At 38.8% G+C, this 16,855-nt stretch overlaps 1 protein-coding gene across 2 annotated transcripts in view; it reads left to right on the top strand.

Annotated features, from left to right (window-relative positions):
• Window positions 1-16,855, top strand: part of LOC127439993 (netrin receptor DCC-like) — a 330,771-nt gene that overhangs the window by 275,447 nt on the left and 38,469 nt on the right. For both annotated transcript variants that reach the window (XM_051696333.1, XM_051696334.1), the window contains exons 19-23: window positions 217-324; window positions 2,326-2,520; window positions 5,009-5,041; window positions 7,618-7,683; window positions 15,501-15,663. In XM_051696333.1, the coding sequence (XP_051552293.1) occupies window positions 217-324; window positions 2,326-2,520; window positions 5,009-5,041; window positions 7,618-7,683; window positions 15,501-15,663 (565 nt within the window). The remainder of the gene's footprint in view (window positions 1-216; window positions 325-2,325; window positions 2,521-5,008; window positions 5,042-7,617; window positions 7,684-15,500; window positions 15,664-16,855) is intronic.

Here is a 16,855-nt window from a genome sequence, read left to right as displayed (position 1 = left end):
ATCAGACTGACATTTACATTGACACAAAATTAGATCTACTTGCTGAAACATGCAATGTTATGAGGTCATGTGACAACAATACCTGTTGAAATGTTTATCATGGAATAATGCATTCTGTTTTACATTCTATAAAATAGTTGGAATTATGCAGTGTATACTGCACAGTATTCAGGACACAGTAAGCTAGTATTTCATTCTCCATTCTTTATTGGTTAGCACCGAGCTCCGCCCCAAAGGATCTGACTGTGATTGGCCGAGAGGGACGACCGCGAGCCATTCTCATTAGCTGGCAGCCACCGCTGGAGGCCAATGGACGAATCACAGGTGAGTGTTTGTGTGCACACCTGTAGGGCAGGGTTTCCGTTAGCCGGTAAATACCATTTTTGACTATTAAAACATCCCAATGTCTGACGAGTTCAAAAATTGTCGGACACAATGTCCGGTGAAAATATTTACACGAAGCAGCAAAATACTTTGTGCTATGTAAAATCGGAGGAAAATAGTCATAAAAATAAAGAGAAAGACATTTGCTAAGGTGAGAAATTATTTGACGTAACCTAACAATTTTTGTTTATTAAAATGTATTTGTGAATGAAAAGCTATGTGGCAAATTAGTTTAGCATTTTGCTTTGCTGTAACTACATAAACCCACACCCATATGAACTTAATCACACAAACACACCAATTAGAACTCACATTAGAAGTCTGTTTTCATGGTTTCAATCAATGCTGCTTGAAATGCGCTGGCCTTTATAATAGATGAGTCATATTAGCAGAGAAACACTGCCTGTCTGCCACATTTACGTTCACTTGAGCACAATATTGAGAGTTTCATACATCAGACGACCTCAGATTCCATCTTTAACCCTTCAGTTACCAGCTCCTTCTGACATGTTTAACTTCAGAAGACCCCATGAAAGTGTAGTTTTCATTCCTGTGTTGTTCCATATTTAAGTGCTAATCCCTTTTTAAAAAAATAAATAAATAGCCAATAGCCTTTTGTTTGTGTCACAGCCATGAAACATGATTTATGCTGCCTTTAAGTGGACCTGGGAAGCTCGTTCCTCCAAGTTGTGCATTAGTTACAATGATATGTCACGCATTCAAGTGGGAAACAAAATACGGATGAAGCCAAACTTAAACAAATACACAATGATTCTGTTGTACCGGTGAAACAATAACTTGTGAATAAACTTACATCACTTATACATGACATATATTATTTATTAATGCATGGTATCTAAAAAAATATTAATTAATTTGCTAAAAACAAACCGCAAAGGGTGAGTCATTAGTTTACTGTCATATATAACAAAATGTATATTATTGAAATAAAGTACAGAAGTTGAAATAGTCAAATTGTTATTTTGTATAGCGCTTTTCACAACAGATGTCGTTTCAAAGCAGCTTTACAGGAAATTATGCTATAACAGAAAATAAAGCTGTACTATCTTAGTCATCATTGTGCGATTTGATAAAAATCTGATTGCAGATTGTGCCTTAATAAGTAAATAATATTTGTCTTTAGACCCCCAGTGAGCAAGCCAAAGGCGACTGTGGCAAGGAACTCCGTTTTGTCGGAATTCAGTAGAAGGACATTTCTAGCCATCCAGTCTTTGATATCATTTATACACTCTGCTAATTCTGACAACAGTGCTAACAGTGGAAACTTATTCCACAATTCCTGATAATATCTCCCAGGGGAAGCATATATAAGGAGAAAAGCAGAGGCCCTAAACCTGATCCCTGTGGCACTCCATACTTAAATTTAATTTGATCTGACAATTCCTCATTTACACAGACAAAGTGGTAGCGGTCTGATAAATAGGACCCAAACCAAGCTAATGCCTGTCCACAAATGCCAACAAAATAATTTTGCAAAATCATTGCCTCCCATTATCTTTCATGTTGACACGCCCCTTCCAAAATCCCTACCTGGAAACTCGGGTATCATCTAGAATTCCGACTTTCCCACTTAATAATATGACTTTGTTTGATCATTCATGTGCTCTGAATTCGTAATAACTATATGTCCATCTCCACTTGAAGGGCACAATGAACCATGATTAGGAGAGGGACATTCTTCTTCTTGAGAGCATTTGATTGGACAAAAATTTGGTTACACCCCTGAGTGCAAGATGATGTCATCAATATTTTTGGTCCAAAGTTTTTTCCATAAGACTTTAATTTAAATGAGAATATCTGCTAAAAGTTTAAGGTGTACACTAGAAGCCATAAAACTTGTCAAATTTTCATTTCACAGTTTTTGTAAACACTCGACCTGCACTACTGCTTTAACTCTCTCTCTCTCTCTCTCTCCATCAGGTTATATCATTTATTACACTCTGGATAAGAACATGCCGATTGATGATTGGGTGATGGAGCCCATCAGTGGAGATCGTCTCACTCATCAGGTCATGGATCTGAATCTGGACACTGTGTACTACTATCGTATTCAGGCCAAGAACGCTAAAGGAGTTGGGCCGCTGTCAGACCCCGTACAGTACAGGACGTCTAAAGGTGCAACATAACACTTGGAGATCAACCGATATGAGTGTTTCAATGACCTATGATGCCAATACGCTCAAATGGGCCATATATAAGCTGATTAAGTGAGCTGACTGTTAGATATGTCTATTAATTGTACTTATTATTCTTATCATTATTATTAGACTTTTATTTAATCAGCAAAAGAAGACTCACTGAGATTTAAAATCTTTTACAGTAGTGTCCTGGCCAAGATAGGCAGCCAAGTAAAGGAAAAATATAGTTACAAGTAAAAACACAATAAAAAAACTGAGTAAGTGTAAATGCATCAAAAGCACAATGCAAGCCATAATTAAACATCCAGATAAATTATTGAAAACATTTACAAATTGATATATCTTCCCTTAGTTCATGAATAACATATTTAAAATTGCTCAGTGGCACCAGAGGCATGAATAATACTCACTACAGGTCTGCACAGGCAATAAGTTGAAGCCCGAACCTGGCCTGCAGCCGAGACCATGTGACCCGAACCGTCTCGACCAGTATGGTCGTATTTTAAGCCCAAACCTGAAAGTAAATTTGCTGCGATAGGGTGTATTTTATCAAGCATCATATGCAACATTCCTAACAGTATAGTAACAATAAACATGCAGGGGATCAAGCACTGAAACTTTGCTGGGTGAATCTGGACATGAAGTCTTCTTTGACACCTGAACTTATTCAGAACGTTGAATCAATACCTGCGCTAACAAAAAGTTTCACACAGCGTAACGAATGAAAAAGAATGCAGGTGTCTCGAGATGTTTTTTAAAAGTTTTTTTACTTGAAACAGCGTTTAAAAATGTGGCGGTCCTGGGCACAATGCTGAAAAAGCAGTGTGACGGGCGCAACACTCAAAGACTTTTGTCCTTTTGTCTATGTTTACATAGAAAAGCAACTGAAAAGCAGCGTAAAACACGTTTGGTTCGAACAGCCCCTAACTTGTCTATTCAAACATGTCTTTTTCTTGACAAACCCAAACCTGATCAGAACCCGAATTTGTACTTGGAAAAACAGTTTTTCCCCTTTGGGCTCGGGTTGGGAAGCAGACCTCTAATACTCAAAAATGTTAACAACTATAACAGTTTATTAAAATTATTTGGTCATTATAGAAGTGAGTAGAGTACAATTATCAGTCAACCACATACTACAGACTGAAAACATACTGTCATATTATGTTGTTTATCACATACGTTTTTTAAATTAATGTCTTTTCATCAGTTCATTAGTAAGAGGAACATCACAACATGTGACCCATTTATGTGGCGTTTCACAGTAATTATAATCTTTTCATTTGTGTTGAAAGGTGTGTGGACGAATCATAAATCTTAATCATTACAGAGTTAAAACAAAGACACACACACACACACACACACACACACACACACACTGAGTGGAACAGATGTTGAGGAGTGAATTAATTACTGCTTCTGTGTGTTTGTGGGGTCGAGAGTTGCATGCTTGGGTCTTGCTGGTCTGATAGCTTCTCAGATTTACTGTCATTCTGAACAGCAGGCAGGTTTGACCTTTGACCCTGAAGACACCTGCGCTGTGTTACAGTGCACACACATACTGTAAACACACAATGTTCTTTAAAGTGATCAAAACTGCTCTCCAGTGGGAAACTAGCTGTCCTTTTTTTTTTTTTATTCATAAGCTTTATTATCTTTTAATTTAGTGTGTTTTTGATTATATAATCTGATAAACATGTCTGTGTCCTTTATTTGATGGTTTCTGAAATGTTGTATTTTATTCTGTATTCTACAACATTTCCGGTCCTCTAATCTGTGTGGACAAGCAGCATTTCAGGAGTGCTGATATTTTTGGCCACATCCACACTAATTCTGTATTTGTTTCATTTCCTAACATCATTCTTTTCCAAAGCATAGTGTGATGAAGGAGGAGTGCTATGCATGCCCGGCCCCCAATCGGGCTAATCGGCCGAGGAGAGCTGCGTGTGGCTCTTTCTCTCCCGAACTGCCACATCCGGCTGCATTCATCTCTCTCCTCATCTGATTAGCCCGATTCGGAGCACACATAGTGATGGAGAGCATTGTCAAAATGCTCCATTTTTGGTGGAGGAAACAGTGTTCAATTGTGGATGGGAGGCAAAAATATAGTGAATTTAATGCATTGTCAAACAAAAAGTTATTAGTGTGGAAGCAACCTTAGCATAACGTCACTAGAATGTTTCACTGTTTGTGTCACTCTGCTTGATTGCATTCGCTACATTGAGTTCCAGTTGTATGGTTCGCAAAAATAAGCAATATATCTGTCTATGTTGTGTCTAAAATGTAAGTTACTCGATATGAAGTCTCTAAAACTGTTGTATAAAAACAATATCACACTCGTAGTCGTGCTGTGTTTCTGTTGGTGTGTTATACCGTTTAGCACAGAATACATTTACTGACACATTTTCCTCTCTCTCTCTTTCATGCTATTTTCTTGCTGTTCCTCCGTCATGACGTTTTTCTGACAGTTGAGCATCCTGACAAGATGGCCAATGATCAAGGTGAGCAGAACATCACACAACACAAGAGAAATCCTGAATACAAATCTGAAACACAACTGTAAATGTGATCAGCTCCATCATTTAAATTGACATTTTGTCATTTGAGTTGCATTGACCCACAATCACATTTTGAGTTTAGGCACTACAGTAAAAAGGCAGGTGTCAGTTTTCTATTTTAAGATATATTTTTTATGTTTCTATACCAAACTGTTTCTGCAATATAATAATTTAAAGGATCGCTGCCATAGCTCTTTGTTATGGAGAAAATGGCCTTTACATATTTCAAAGTATTTTTTAGACATTATTCGAGAGAATTGGGTGATTTATTCAAGTATACATTAAATAATGTATGCATTAAAGAGCATACAAACAACTTTTGTAGTTTATTTTCATGATAAAATTGACAAAGTATGTATAACATTGTATGTCAATAACATTGACAAGAAGGAAAGTATAGAGTGCCACAGGGCTCAGTATTAGGGCCTCTGCTTTTCTCCTTGTATATACTTTCCCTGGGAGACATTATCAGGAACCACGGAATAAGTAACATTATTTATTTAAACCGCACAATGAGGACTGTAAAACATTACAGACATTTCTGCATAATTTTCTGTTACAGCATAATTTTCTTCTAAGCTGCTTGGAAACATTGTGTTATGAAAAGCGCTATACAAATAAATAAAAATGACTTGACATAAGCTGAGACTTATCAAAAACAATCGTTTTTGAGCATAAGTTTCCAACAATGACCCAGTGCAACTTCAGACTCATTTTGATGGAGCTTGTGACACACATCAACAGTGAGATCTGGAAGTCATAGACCACAGTGAAAAATAAATTATATATATATATATATTTTTAATTTAAACGGTTTCATTTGAACAAAGTTTTAGTTTTTCGGAAAAACAAAAAAACAAAGAAACGTTCTGAGGTAAAATGAAGAAATATTTTAGATTGTACACTATTTCAAGTGACTAATCAAATGGAAGCAAATTAGTGTCATTGATCATGTGTGAACTCTTTGTACAGACATATTCCCTTGTTTAAAATGAAGCATTTCAGTGCATGCTGTCATTAAAGCAAATGAGACAGACATTCTCAAATCCATGTGAATTTTTCACTCAGTTGTTTTGTTAATAATATACTGTAATTTGTAATGAAAATGAGTATTAAATTAAAAAAAGAATGCACATTAAAAGTTTTTTGCTAGACGTTTAGATCTGTGTGTGTGTGTGTGTGTGTGTGTGTGTACGTACATGTTTATACTACCTTGTGGGGCCCATTTCTGTGAGGGTTAGGTTTAGGGGTAGGGGATAGAAATTATCGTTAGATTGGTATAAAATCCATAAAATGCATGGAAGTCTATGGAGAGTCCCCACAATGATATGAAAACAAGTGTGTGCATGTGTGTGCTTGCGTGCTTGCGTGTGTGGTGTATATCTGTTTCACACACCTCATCTGCTGTTGGAGACACAAAGAGCACAAATAATTGCTTTCTCAATAACTCCCAGTTCTAATCTTCATCTCTCAGTCCTTTAAACAAACTCCCCTGAACAAAACGACTGCAGACAGACTCTCAATGAATCCTGTCTGCTGATAATTCAACTCTTAAAAAAAAGCTCTGCTGGAAATTGAGTTTGTTAAGCAGTCCTCTGGGCAGGTGCTGTCCTGAGAGAAAGTGTCGAGATAATAATGGTAAAGAGACACAGAGAGAGAACGAGAGAGAGAGAAAGAGAGAGACAGTGTTGTCTTTTGCATCTTAAACAGAGGTCATTCGTTCGGTTCTGCATTAGGATGAGTCACAGCACTTCGAAGCCATGTTCACACAAGCAGAAAAATATTTTTTTTAAATTAATTAATTAATTTATTTTTTTGGCCTATCTGACTCAAATCCATTTATGTTTTTGTAGTCTGAACATGAAAAAAACGTATAATCAGATTTTTACAAGCACTTCGAAGGCAAAACAATAATGATGGTCACGCTGTAAGATCATTAAAAGAGAATTTTCAATTAAAATTACTTTAAAAAGTGATTCAAGAATGACCTCTCAGCCCTCTGGCAGTGGAAGGTAAATTCTATGAGGGGAACAGGGCATTGGGATGATCACCTCTGAATGAAATGTACCCGTACGCCATGTATATGTCAGCCAAAGCAGTGCAAACTCTTAAAATAATACAGATATCGGCTTTAGTCACCCAAAGAGATACACTAAGATGCGGTAACACACACCGGCTGCTTGAGTATTTTGAGTGCTTCAATACAGGACAGGGGTCCTCTTCAAGAGTCTCGTGGTCCAACCGTTTTAAGCTACAATACGGGACACAAAGCCTTTAATACAGGACGTTTCATTGCCCGCTAAAATACAAGACAATATGGGCTATCATAATTTAAACAAACTCAAGTGATTCAGTGTCTCATAAAGTCACTGAAACACACACACAATACTTACACCATATGAAAATACAAACACCGTGATGTCACACTCCAAATGCCAACACCATAAAAGAAGAGATGTCAGGTTTGTTTATGTGCTGTTTGTTAACCCCATGCTGACCTCTGACCTCTGTCATCTCAGGTCGTCATGGAGACAGCGGATACTGGCCCTCTGACAATAACCTGATTGACATGAGCAGTCTGAACGGTAAGATCACATGACAGGTGTATAGTGACTCTGAAAAGGTGAAGACACACTTAAATGTCTGAATGTCTTTGCATTAGATAATATGAAAGCAAATGTGATTTATGTCAAAGAAAGGGAGATGTTGGTCTTGACATTGTTTTAGGCTACTGTTGTCAGTAATGCAGCCTTCATAAAATCTTGCCTAAAGTTAATGCAGTACTTTAATGTTGGTTAAAGGTATGTACCGGGTTCAACACAAGTTAAACTCAATCGACAGCATTTGTGGCATAATGTAGATTACCAAAAAATATGTATATTTTGACTCGTCCCTCTTTTTCTTTAAAACAAGCAAAAATCTGTGGTATAGTGAGGCACTTACAATGGAAGTCAATGGGGGAATTTTTTTGTTTCAAAAGTATAGCCACAAGACATAAACAATATGTGTTAACATGCATAACCGCATCTGTGGAAAGTTACAGCCAATATTACAACTTCGTTGCCAAAAACCCGAAAACAACTGAAAAAATTACTATTTAAACAACTTTACAGCTCAAAAAATACAAGAGTTATAACTGAAGAATTAATCGAAGTGCTTTAAACAAATGATGAGCTTCACATTTTTGCATATAAACCCTCCAAAAATTTGCCCCATTGACTTCCATTGTAAGTGCATTTAAAGAAAAGGAGGGACGAGTCAAAATGAAGTTTTGTGGCAATCAACATGATGCTACAAATGTTGTCGATTGAGCTTAACTTGTCTTGAACCCGGAATATTCCTTTAATGTTAATATAATCAGTATACAGGACTTTTTTATTTTTATGCTTAATTTTTGTGAAAAATGTCCATTAAATTTCGTCAGTATTTCATTATGTCATATTCATTAAAGGTGCAGTATGTAAGATTCAGAAACCCTTGTTATTAATGACACCTGTGGCCGTTAGTGAACTGCAGCCAGCTGCCTGTTGCTCGTGATCGCGCACACACACTCCATAGGGACGTGAGCGATCATCGGCCAAAACAAAGACCGAATGTGATTCACCGGCATCATGCTGACAGATGAGGTAGCATAATTAAAATGACACAGTTATGATTGTTTTACTACAAACTTTGAGAGTATATTATATTTGACTCTCCAGTGCTGGAACAGGGCTAAAACAATGTGTGGATATAGGTCTGACTATGCGAGACTGTAGTTTGAAGTAACCACTTTTCTTTGCATGATCCATTGACTGCATTTATACAATAGCGATGTCGGCGTTAGCTAGCTAGCCAGCTTTATCAATAGCTGTTAGCTAAATTTGGTGGATGATGACAGTAGCTGTTTATAAAATAGACTGTACATTATAAATATGTTGACACAATTCAGTATTGATGTGATTCCATCACAACTGTCATTTTGATATATTGATGCGCTATTGTTTTGTAACAATAGATTATATATATTTTCTGTATAACCAAGTTACGTTACACTAATGATTGGGTATTTTTGCATTATCTTGAACATTGTCTAGCATTCATTTCATGTGTTATTGTAGTTTACCTTGCTGAATGATTACAGATTAACATTGACATTAACCTGACTTTTATTATAAAGAGAAGATTAGAAATTATTTGAAAGTTACGAAGCAAGGTATCTTTCAGTTCGTCAGCATTAGCAGGCAAGATCAAGTTAGCTAAAATTACACAGATTAATCCTTAATCAGTTATGTAAGCTTACCTGTCCAATAAGAAGAACACCAATTCAGGGTCGGTTTTGATCCAGGAACCAAATGCCCTGCCGATGTTCACTCTAGTTTTCGCTCGACCACGACCACGTTCCCGCTTAGCCAGACGGGATTCAGTAGGTAAATGTTTTTTTTTTTTTTTTTTTTGGCTTACTCTGAGTTTGTGTAGGAGTCGGTGTTGTGCTGGGAGCTGGACATTTGCTGGATTCCATCTCTAAGGTAACGTTACCTAGTGCTGCAGTTTGTTGTCGCTGTTGAATAGCGGAAGAGACGCATTGAGGCAAGGCTAAAAAAGCGGGAGCCAGCAAAAAAGCGACCCGCTCCCTTCGCATGAAAATCAGTCTACAGGCTTTAATAGACAAACTAGGAATTCCGGGAAGGGCTCATTTTTAAAGTTGCGTTACAAGCCGTTCACACATTGGGAAAAAAAAGGCAAATATTACATGATAAATGTTACATACTGCACCTTTAATTTTAGTCATTTTTACTCTGAGTAAAATGGCATGTAGTTTTAGTGGACAAAAATAACATTTTATTTGACGATAGCATGCAAAATGACAAAAACATGCATCACACTGTAACAGACCAAACTTTAACCAGATATTCAAATATTTTACAAATGTATACACTTATTAATTTTTTAACATGCATCAAACATTATAAAGATTAATATGTTTAAGATTAAACAACATGTGAAAACTGTCCTGAAAACCTGAACCTCCTGAAATACAGTTAGTGCATATAATGAATATACTGAAGGAAAGGCTACTTTTAGAAGTTTCTCTTTTGTGAATTCCTCATGTTTAGACAGTTTATGAAATTGCTTTAAGTGTAGTGTGTTTTAAGGAAACTGCATATTCACAGCGCAAATTACGTATTCTGCACATAACTTGGTTCAAGTTCACCTGTTCATTGGCTTGATTGTCTGTGCAGATGTAAGTTGTAGTATTATGTTTATGTTGTGGATATAGCTGATTAATGTCACATATATAGGATGTGTTTGAGTGAGGTCATTAACCTGTTAGTAAAGTTGGTTGTATGGGTGTTCAGCAGGGAGATACACAACATGTTATGACTCGATTTTAAATTCTTTCTCGATTTTTCTTTCTTCAACATAAATAAATAAATAACAAATGCTGTTAGGGCATTTTTAATATAACATAGTGTTGTCTTTTCTCGTCATTTTTTCATTAGCAGTATATTTTAATTGAAACCGTTTGTGTTATGCGTGTTTTTCATCTTGTCTTCATTACCGTAGACAAAAAAATTTTTTTTTAAAACCTTCGTCGATGAACATTTTCATCAGTAATTTCCTTGGCAAGATCAACACTAAATGTAATAAACGTTTTTGCAAAAATAGCATATAACGATAGATTTGAAAAAGAAACATTACCACTGTGACACATGTTGAAGGTCTGGAGGGTAAACTTGACCTCCACGTCCCATTCAAAAGCCCTCCTCTGGTGCGGTTGAGAGGTGAGAGTGGACAGTGGATTTCACAGCACAGATTGTTGTCGTTGTGTTTTGTGTGTCGAGTGATCTGCTAATGAAGGTTTAGTCAGATAATTACAGCTGCTGCTGACATGCAGCGGGCCAAAGTGTGCTGAACCATAAGGTGAATCTTCACACACAAACACACACATGTTTGTTAATCACAACAGACTGACAGCAGGTCTCCTGTCTCATCCGAGAGCATGATGGAGTGATCAGGTGGAGTTTAAAATGGGTAATGAAAACATATGCTGCAATCTTGCTCTCTCTCTCTCTCTCTCTCTCTCTCTCTCTCTCACACACACACACACATTCACACACACACACGCACAAACCTCTCCACACGCTGTGACTTCATTACTTCACAGACAGGTGTCGTATGGAGTGTGTAGTACAGCACAGATGTGTCTTTACTGTCTGCAGCATGCATGTGATATCTCAGCCATCTTTGTTTCTGTATTTATCCAGTCCACCTCTGTATCTGTCAATCAAAATCATGCCAACATAAACTTTTTTACAGATTTGTTTTGAGTAGTCTAAGTGTTTTATAAAAGCAATAATTATGCATGTCAATTTTTTATGTGTTGTGGCTGGTTTTTATTGAAATACCTCATTTGTGTGTAGAGATTTAGAGCAGAACAGAAATGAACGCATTATACTGTATATGCTCATCATTTTAAAATCCGCATTGTCAGTTCACACTGTAATCCTTAATGTTGTCATTACTGGCAAAATCAAGTTGTCTTAATTAAACATTACTTTGAGTTTTAAAGTTTTGGGCTCAAAACTCAAATATCTAAGTTCCTTGAACTTATTTTTCTTTGAAATCCATAGACTTAAGATGTTAAGAAGTGTTAAAAACTCTTGGGTGCAAAATTGAGGCTATAGGGAATACCCACAAAGCCTTGTGCTTGAATTATTTAATTAAGTTTTTTAAGCTCTGTTATTGTATGACCTAAATTTGAGTCCATTCAATTAAAATTATTAATCTTTAACAACAACATTTAAATAGCAAATCTGAGTGAAATCTACTTGCATCAAGTTACCTTAACTTAAATAGTTTAGTTCATTCTATATGATCACCAAGGTAAGTGAACTTAATTACACAAGTTCTGGAGACACCATTACTCAATTTGATTGATGGAACGAGTTAAGTAAAGTGAACAAAGTGAGTTAAGTAAACAAGTCAGTAAAGTGACATCACACAAAACAACTATTTGCAACAAAACAACATAAAAATACTGAAAAAGAGAATCTATCTAAATTCTTAACAATGAATTTAAATGCCCCAGTAAGTTCCCTTTGACCAAGGAAACATAATTAAATAATTCAAGCACAAGGGATTACATCCTGGTTACTTTCGTAACCTCCATTCCCTGATGGAGGGAACAAGACATTGTGTCGATGTAGTGACACTAGGGGTCACTCTTGGGAGCCTCAAACACCTCTGCTTTTTGAAAAAAGGCCAATGGGAATTGGCGAGTGAAATTTGCATGCCACTCCCCCGGACATACGGGTATAAAAGGAGCTGGTATGCAACCACTCATTCAGGTTTTGTGCTGAGGAGCCGAGACAAGGTCCCGGCCATTTCAGCGGGTACTTCGGTGTTGTGGCAAGAGGGACACAACGTCTCGTTCCCTCCATCAGGGAACGGAGGTTACGAAAGTAACCAGGACGTTCCCTATCTGTCACTCACTCGACGTTATGTCGATGTGGTGACACTAGGGGTCCCTATACAAAACGCCACAACTAGCTGAACTGTGTTACGTGAACTGGCGGTGCAAGACGGGCAGACCACTGTGTGCCTCGTAGCCAGCGCACCAGGCCGTCACGTAGCCTCCCCCAGTGCTCTTATGAGTGTCGAACAGTCCTTTGGGAACAAGTCGACTGCCCAACAAATAGGGACAGGCTAGCCCAGCTGTGGCGTCTTTTCCTCTTTTTCTCTCCAAAAAGAGTGCAATTTGTTAACCGACTGGGGGCCATAAATGTCTATGTCGGGGGGGTGTCACTCCCAAGGGGAAGACATCGCGGAGACCACACCCCACCCAGAGAAGGGGGGGGGGGGGTATTTTGAGTGTAAATACATCACATGGTCTCTACAAACATGGTGACCGGGGCAGAGGGACCTCTGCTCAAGGAAGACGCAGTTTACCGACAGGGAAATGATTTAGCGGAAGATATCACATGGGGTCACCTATGGGGAACCAGCATATGTGGAGCACCTACCCCAGTACAGGGCCTAATTAGCACATGTACTGGGCCGGCAGCGAGTTTCTCCGCAAACTCGTCTGCCACAGGGTTAAGGAGGAAAGTCATCCAGGGATCACAGCTTGTGAACATGACTGGGTGTCAAAAGCACATGTCTTCACCTTAAGGGAGGGGAAAGGCGCTATGTGCAAGCGGTACACCCGGCCAGCTGTCCTGGAACTTACCTGCTCGTACCTGACCAGATGAAACCGGCTCAACCCGGAGATTGTAGAACCTCGCAAGAGTGTTGGGTGTTGCCCAGCCCGCTGCTCTGCAGATATCTGCCAAAGAGGCGCCACTGGTCAGGGCCCAGGAGGCCGCTACACTCCTAGTAGAATGGGCTCGTAACCCCACGGGTGGCGGCATGTCCTGAGCGTGATATGCCATCACAATGACGTCAACGACCCAGTGGGCGATCCTCTGTTTGGAGACAGCGCTTCCTTTCCGTTGTCCACCAAAGCAGACAAAGAGCTACTCTGAGTTTCTAAAGCTCTGCGTGCGATCCAAATAGATGCGTAAAGCACGCACAGGACACAGCAATGCCAAAGCTGGGTCTGTCTCCTCCTGGGGCAGCACTTGCAGGTTCACCACCTGATCCCTAAAAGGGGTTGTGGGAACCTTGGCCACATAGCCTGGTTGGGATCACAGGATCACGTGATAGTAACTCGGACCGAACTCCAGGCACGATTCGCTGACAGAGAATGTCTACAGGTCCCCTACCCTCTTGATGGAAGTGAGCACAGTCAGGAGGGCAGTCTTCAAAGAGGAGCGTGAGGTCCGAGAACCACATCTGGGTGGGCCAGTAGGGTGTTACTAGGACGACCTGCTCCTCGTCCTCCCTGACCTTGCACAGGATCTGTGCAAGTAGGCTCACTGGGGAAAACACATATTTGCATAATCCCGGGGGCCAGCTGTGTGCCAGCATGTCTATACCGAGGGTATGCTTACGAAGGCAAGCGGCGACTGCAATGTTGCCATGGTCATGTTCTCGCAATGAGGACAAGACCCATCCACGAACGATGTCTCTGCGTGGACGTAAGACAGCGATCATGGCCATCAGAAGCGGAGAGGTAACGATCGCAACCAGGAATAACACACAAACGGAAAGGCATCTTTAAAAAGACGTTCCGTGTATGCCACTCTTTTAGGATTGAAAATATACTCTTTTAGAACATACTCTTTTGTTTTGCTCTGCCGAAGCGCCCAGGGGCGTTCTCTGCACTCCACGGGTGCAGAGGGGGAGAAGCCACTGAAATGCGCCATAAATCCAGCAGTTTGAGGTGAACGGTAGGGAGAATTGAATTCAGTGCACTGAATGCAATCGCTCGGCTCCGAAGAGAAAATATGAATGAGTGGTTGCATACCAGCTCTTTTTATACCCGTTTGTCCGAGGGAGTGGCATGCAAATTCCACTTGCCAATTCCCATTGGCCTTTTTTCAAAAAGCAGAGGTGTTTGGGGCTCCCAAGAGTGACCTCATCGAGTGAGTGACAGGTAGGGAATGGGTATTCCCCATAGCCTCAATTTTTTACTCAGTAGTTACATTTAAAATCTTAAGTCTATGGATTTTTAGAAAAATAAGTTCAAGGAACATAGATATTTGAGTTATGAGCCCAAAACTTGACATTTCAAGTAATGTTTAGTTAAGACTTGATTTTTCCAGTAATGACAACATTAGGGTTTACGGTAGAGGTCTGCATTCCCACTGGACCCGATGGGATATATTGTGGCGTGGGATTAAATTTCCATGAGATGTGGACGGGAGCGTGTGGTCACGTTTTAGTGAAATAAAAACGTTCTTGTGTTCACTTGTCATTTTGTATGGCTTTTGCTATATGTAAAAAAACAAATGTGGGGTTGTGGGAAAGGGAGCGGTCGGGAAGAAAATTATTGCGGGCAGAGAATGGGTGAACATGGAGTAAACATGGAGTAAAATTCAGTGTGAGCGTTCGGGTGCGGGATAGAAACTTGCAGGAGTGGGCGGGAGCAGGATGGAAAAGACAGTCCTGCACAGATCTCTTGTTTACAGTGTAGGTATCAGGACGTGTACTGTAAAACACACCCTTTAATCTTAAAATCACAGAGCACGGATCTCAAATAAATCACAAAAACCTTCGATGACTAATGCAGTCGACAATTGAACACGAAAGCAGTGTTTGAAGAACCATGAAGAGTTTTTTATTTTTTATTTGTTTTATTTATTTTATATCAGCACCCTTCTCGCAATGTTTGAAACGATGTCTGTAACAATTTTTTTACACTTGGTAAATGCAAGTTAAGGATCCTGGAAAACAAAATTAGGAATTCGATACATCACTGGAAATACGATGCTACATTGAATCTCTTGTGTTTCTGTTCATGTGCACTTGATTTCAGAGCCTCCGATTGGTCAGATGCGGCCGCCGCATGGCAGTGTGACCCCACAGAAGAACAGCAACCTGCTGGTGATCATCGTTGTTTCCGTGGGAGCCGTTACCGTGGTAGTGGTGGTCATCGTCGCATTGATCTGCACTCGCCGCTCATCTGCGCAGCAGAGGAAGTGAGTTTATTGTCTGTCTTTGTCTTCACTTCTGGTTCTCTCTTTCTTTCGCTCGGTTCCAAATTTTCATACATGATGGCAGAGAAATATTGATTATAATATACAGTATATTTTGTTCAGTAACGAAACATATTGATACAAATTAGTTTCATTTCATAAAAAAAATACATCCAATATTTGTGTGTGCGCTATGTATTTGTTGTCTTTTAGAGTGCTGATTAATAAGCCTTACAAATCACAGACTGTATTGGAATCAACTCTTGACGCAAGAATCCAAACAGGTGTGAATGTTTGACTAGTGCATTGCAAGCACTTGTTCCTGTTCGACCTGCCTAACATGCATTTGTTGCATTACTCGCGTAGAGGCATAAGTGTCCTGTAGTCTGAAGGTCTCGAGTCTCTTTCAGCTTAGTTCCATATACATATATATATATATATATACTTACTGTATATTACAACTATAATGTCCACTTTGCTTACATATAAGAGAAATTCTCCCAGCTAATGCTGTTAATTATACAGGGGACCTTCTAACTAGGTAAATCACAAAAATATTAATTTAAAAAATGATATTTATTAGTTTTTCATCATTTTGGTCACATTTTAGCTTTTTAAAAACGAACAGATCCATTTATTCAATCAATAAATATGATATTATATTGAATATTATTTTGTTACATGCTCATTGTTTAATTGCATATTTTGTACTATTTACAATTATTTACATTGATTTGTTGAACACATGCTAAAAACCGGTACTGTCTCTTTAAGAAAACCGGCAGTTCTGTAAAGAGCATCTGTAAATGAGCGCATGTTAATGAGAGAGACTGGAATGGCTTAACCTCATCTGTGTTATGTATGATTAGAATTACATTTTTGTTTCTTGTTGTTTTTGATCAACAATTGACTATACAGAACAGAAAGTGCATTAAAAGAGACATTATTCAATGAGAAATAGATTGTGTGGATCTCGTCTTTGGACACGCATGACACGGAAAGAGTCATTTTTATTTTAGTCGCATAGTGCGAAATTTGGTTGCAAATGTGAGTGATTTCCTTTCACTGTAGAAGAGGGTTGCGCACAGAGTTCGATATTGAGATTTAAGAATCGATATCGAGATCAGTCATATTTCCGAGTGTGTCATGGTGTTGTGATGTCACTCTGTCAACAGCCGCACGACTCATTCAGCAT

Source organism: Myxocyprinus asiaticus, chromosome 4 (genome assembly GCF_019703515.2).
Source record: "Myxocyprinus asiaticus isolate MX2 ecotype Aquarium Trade chromosome 4, UBuf_Myxa_2, whole genome shotgun sequence".
NCBI classification, from domain to species: domain Eukaryota; kingdom Metazoa; phylum Chordata; class Actinopteri; order Cypriniformes; family Catostomidae; genus Myxocyprinus; species Myxocyprinus asiaticus.
This window is presented reverse-complemented; position numbering and strand designations above follow the sequence as displayed.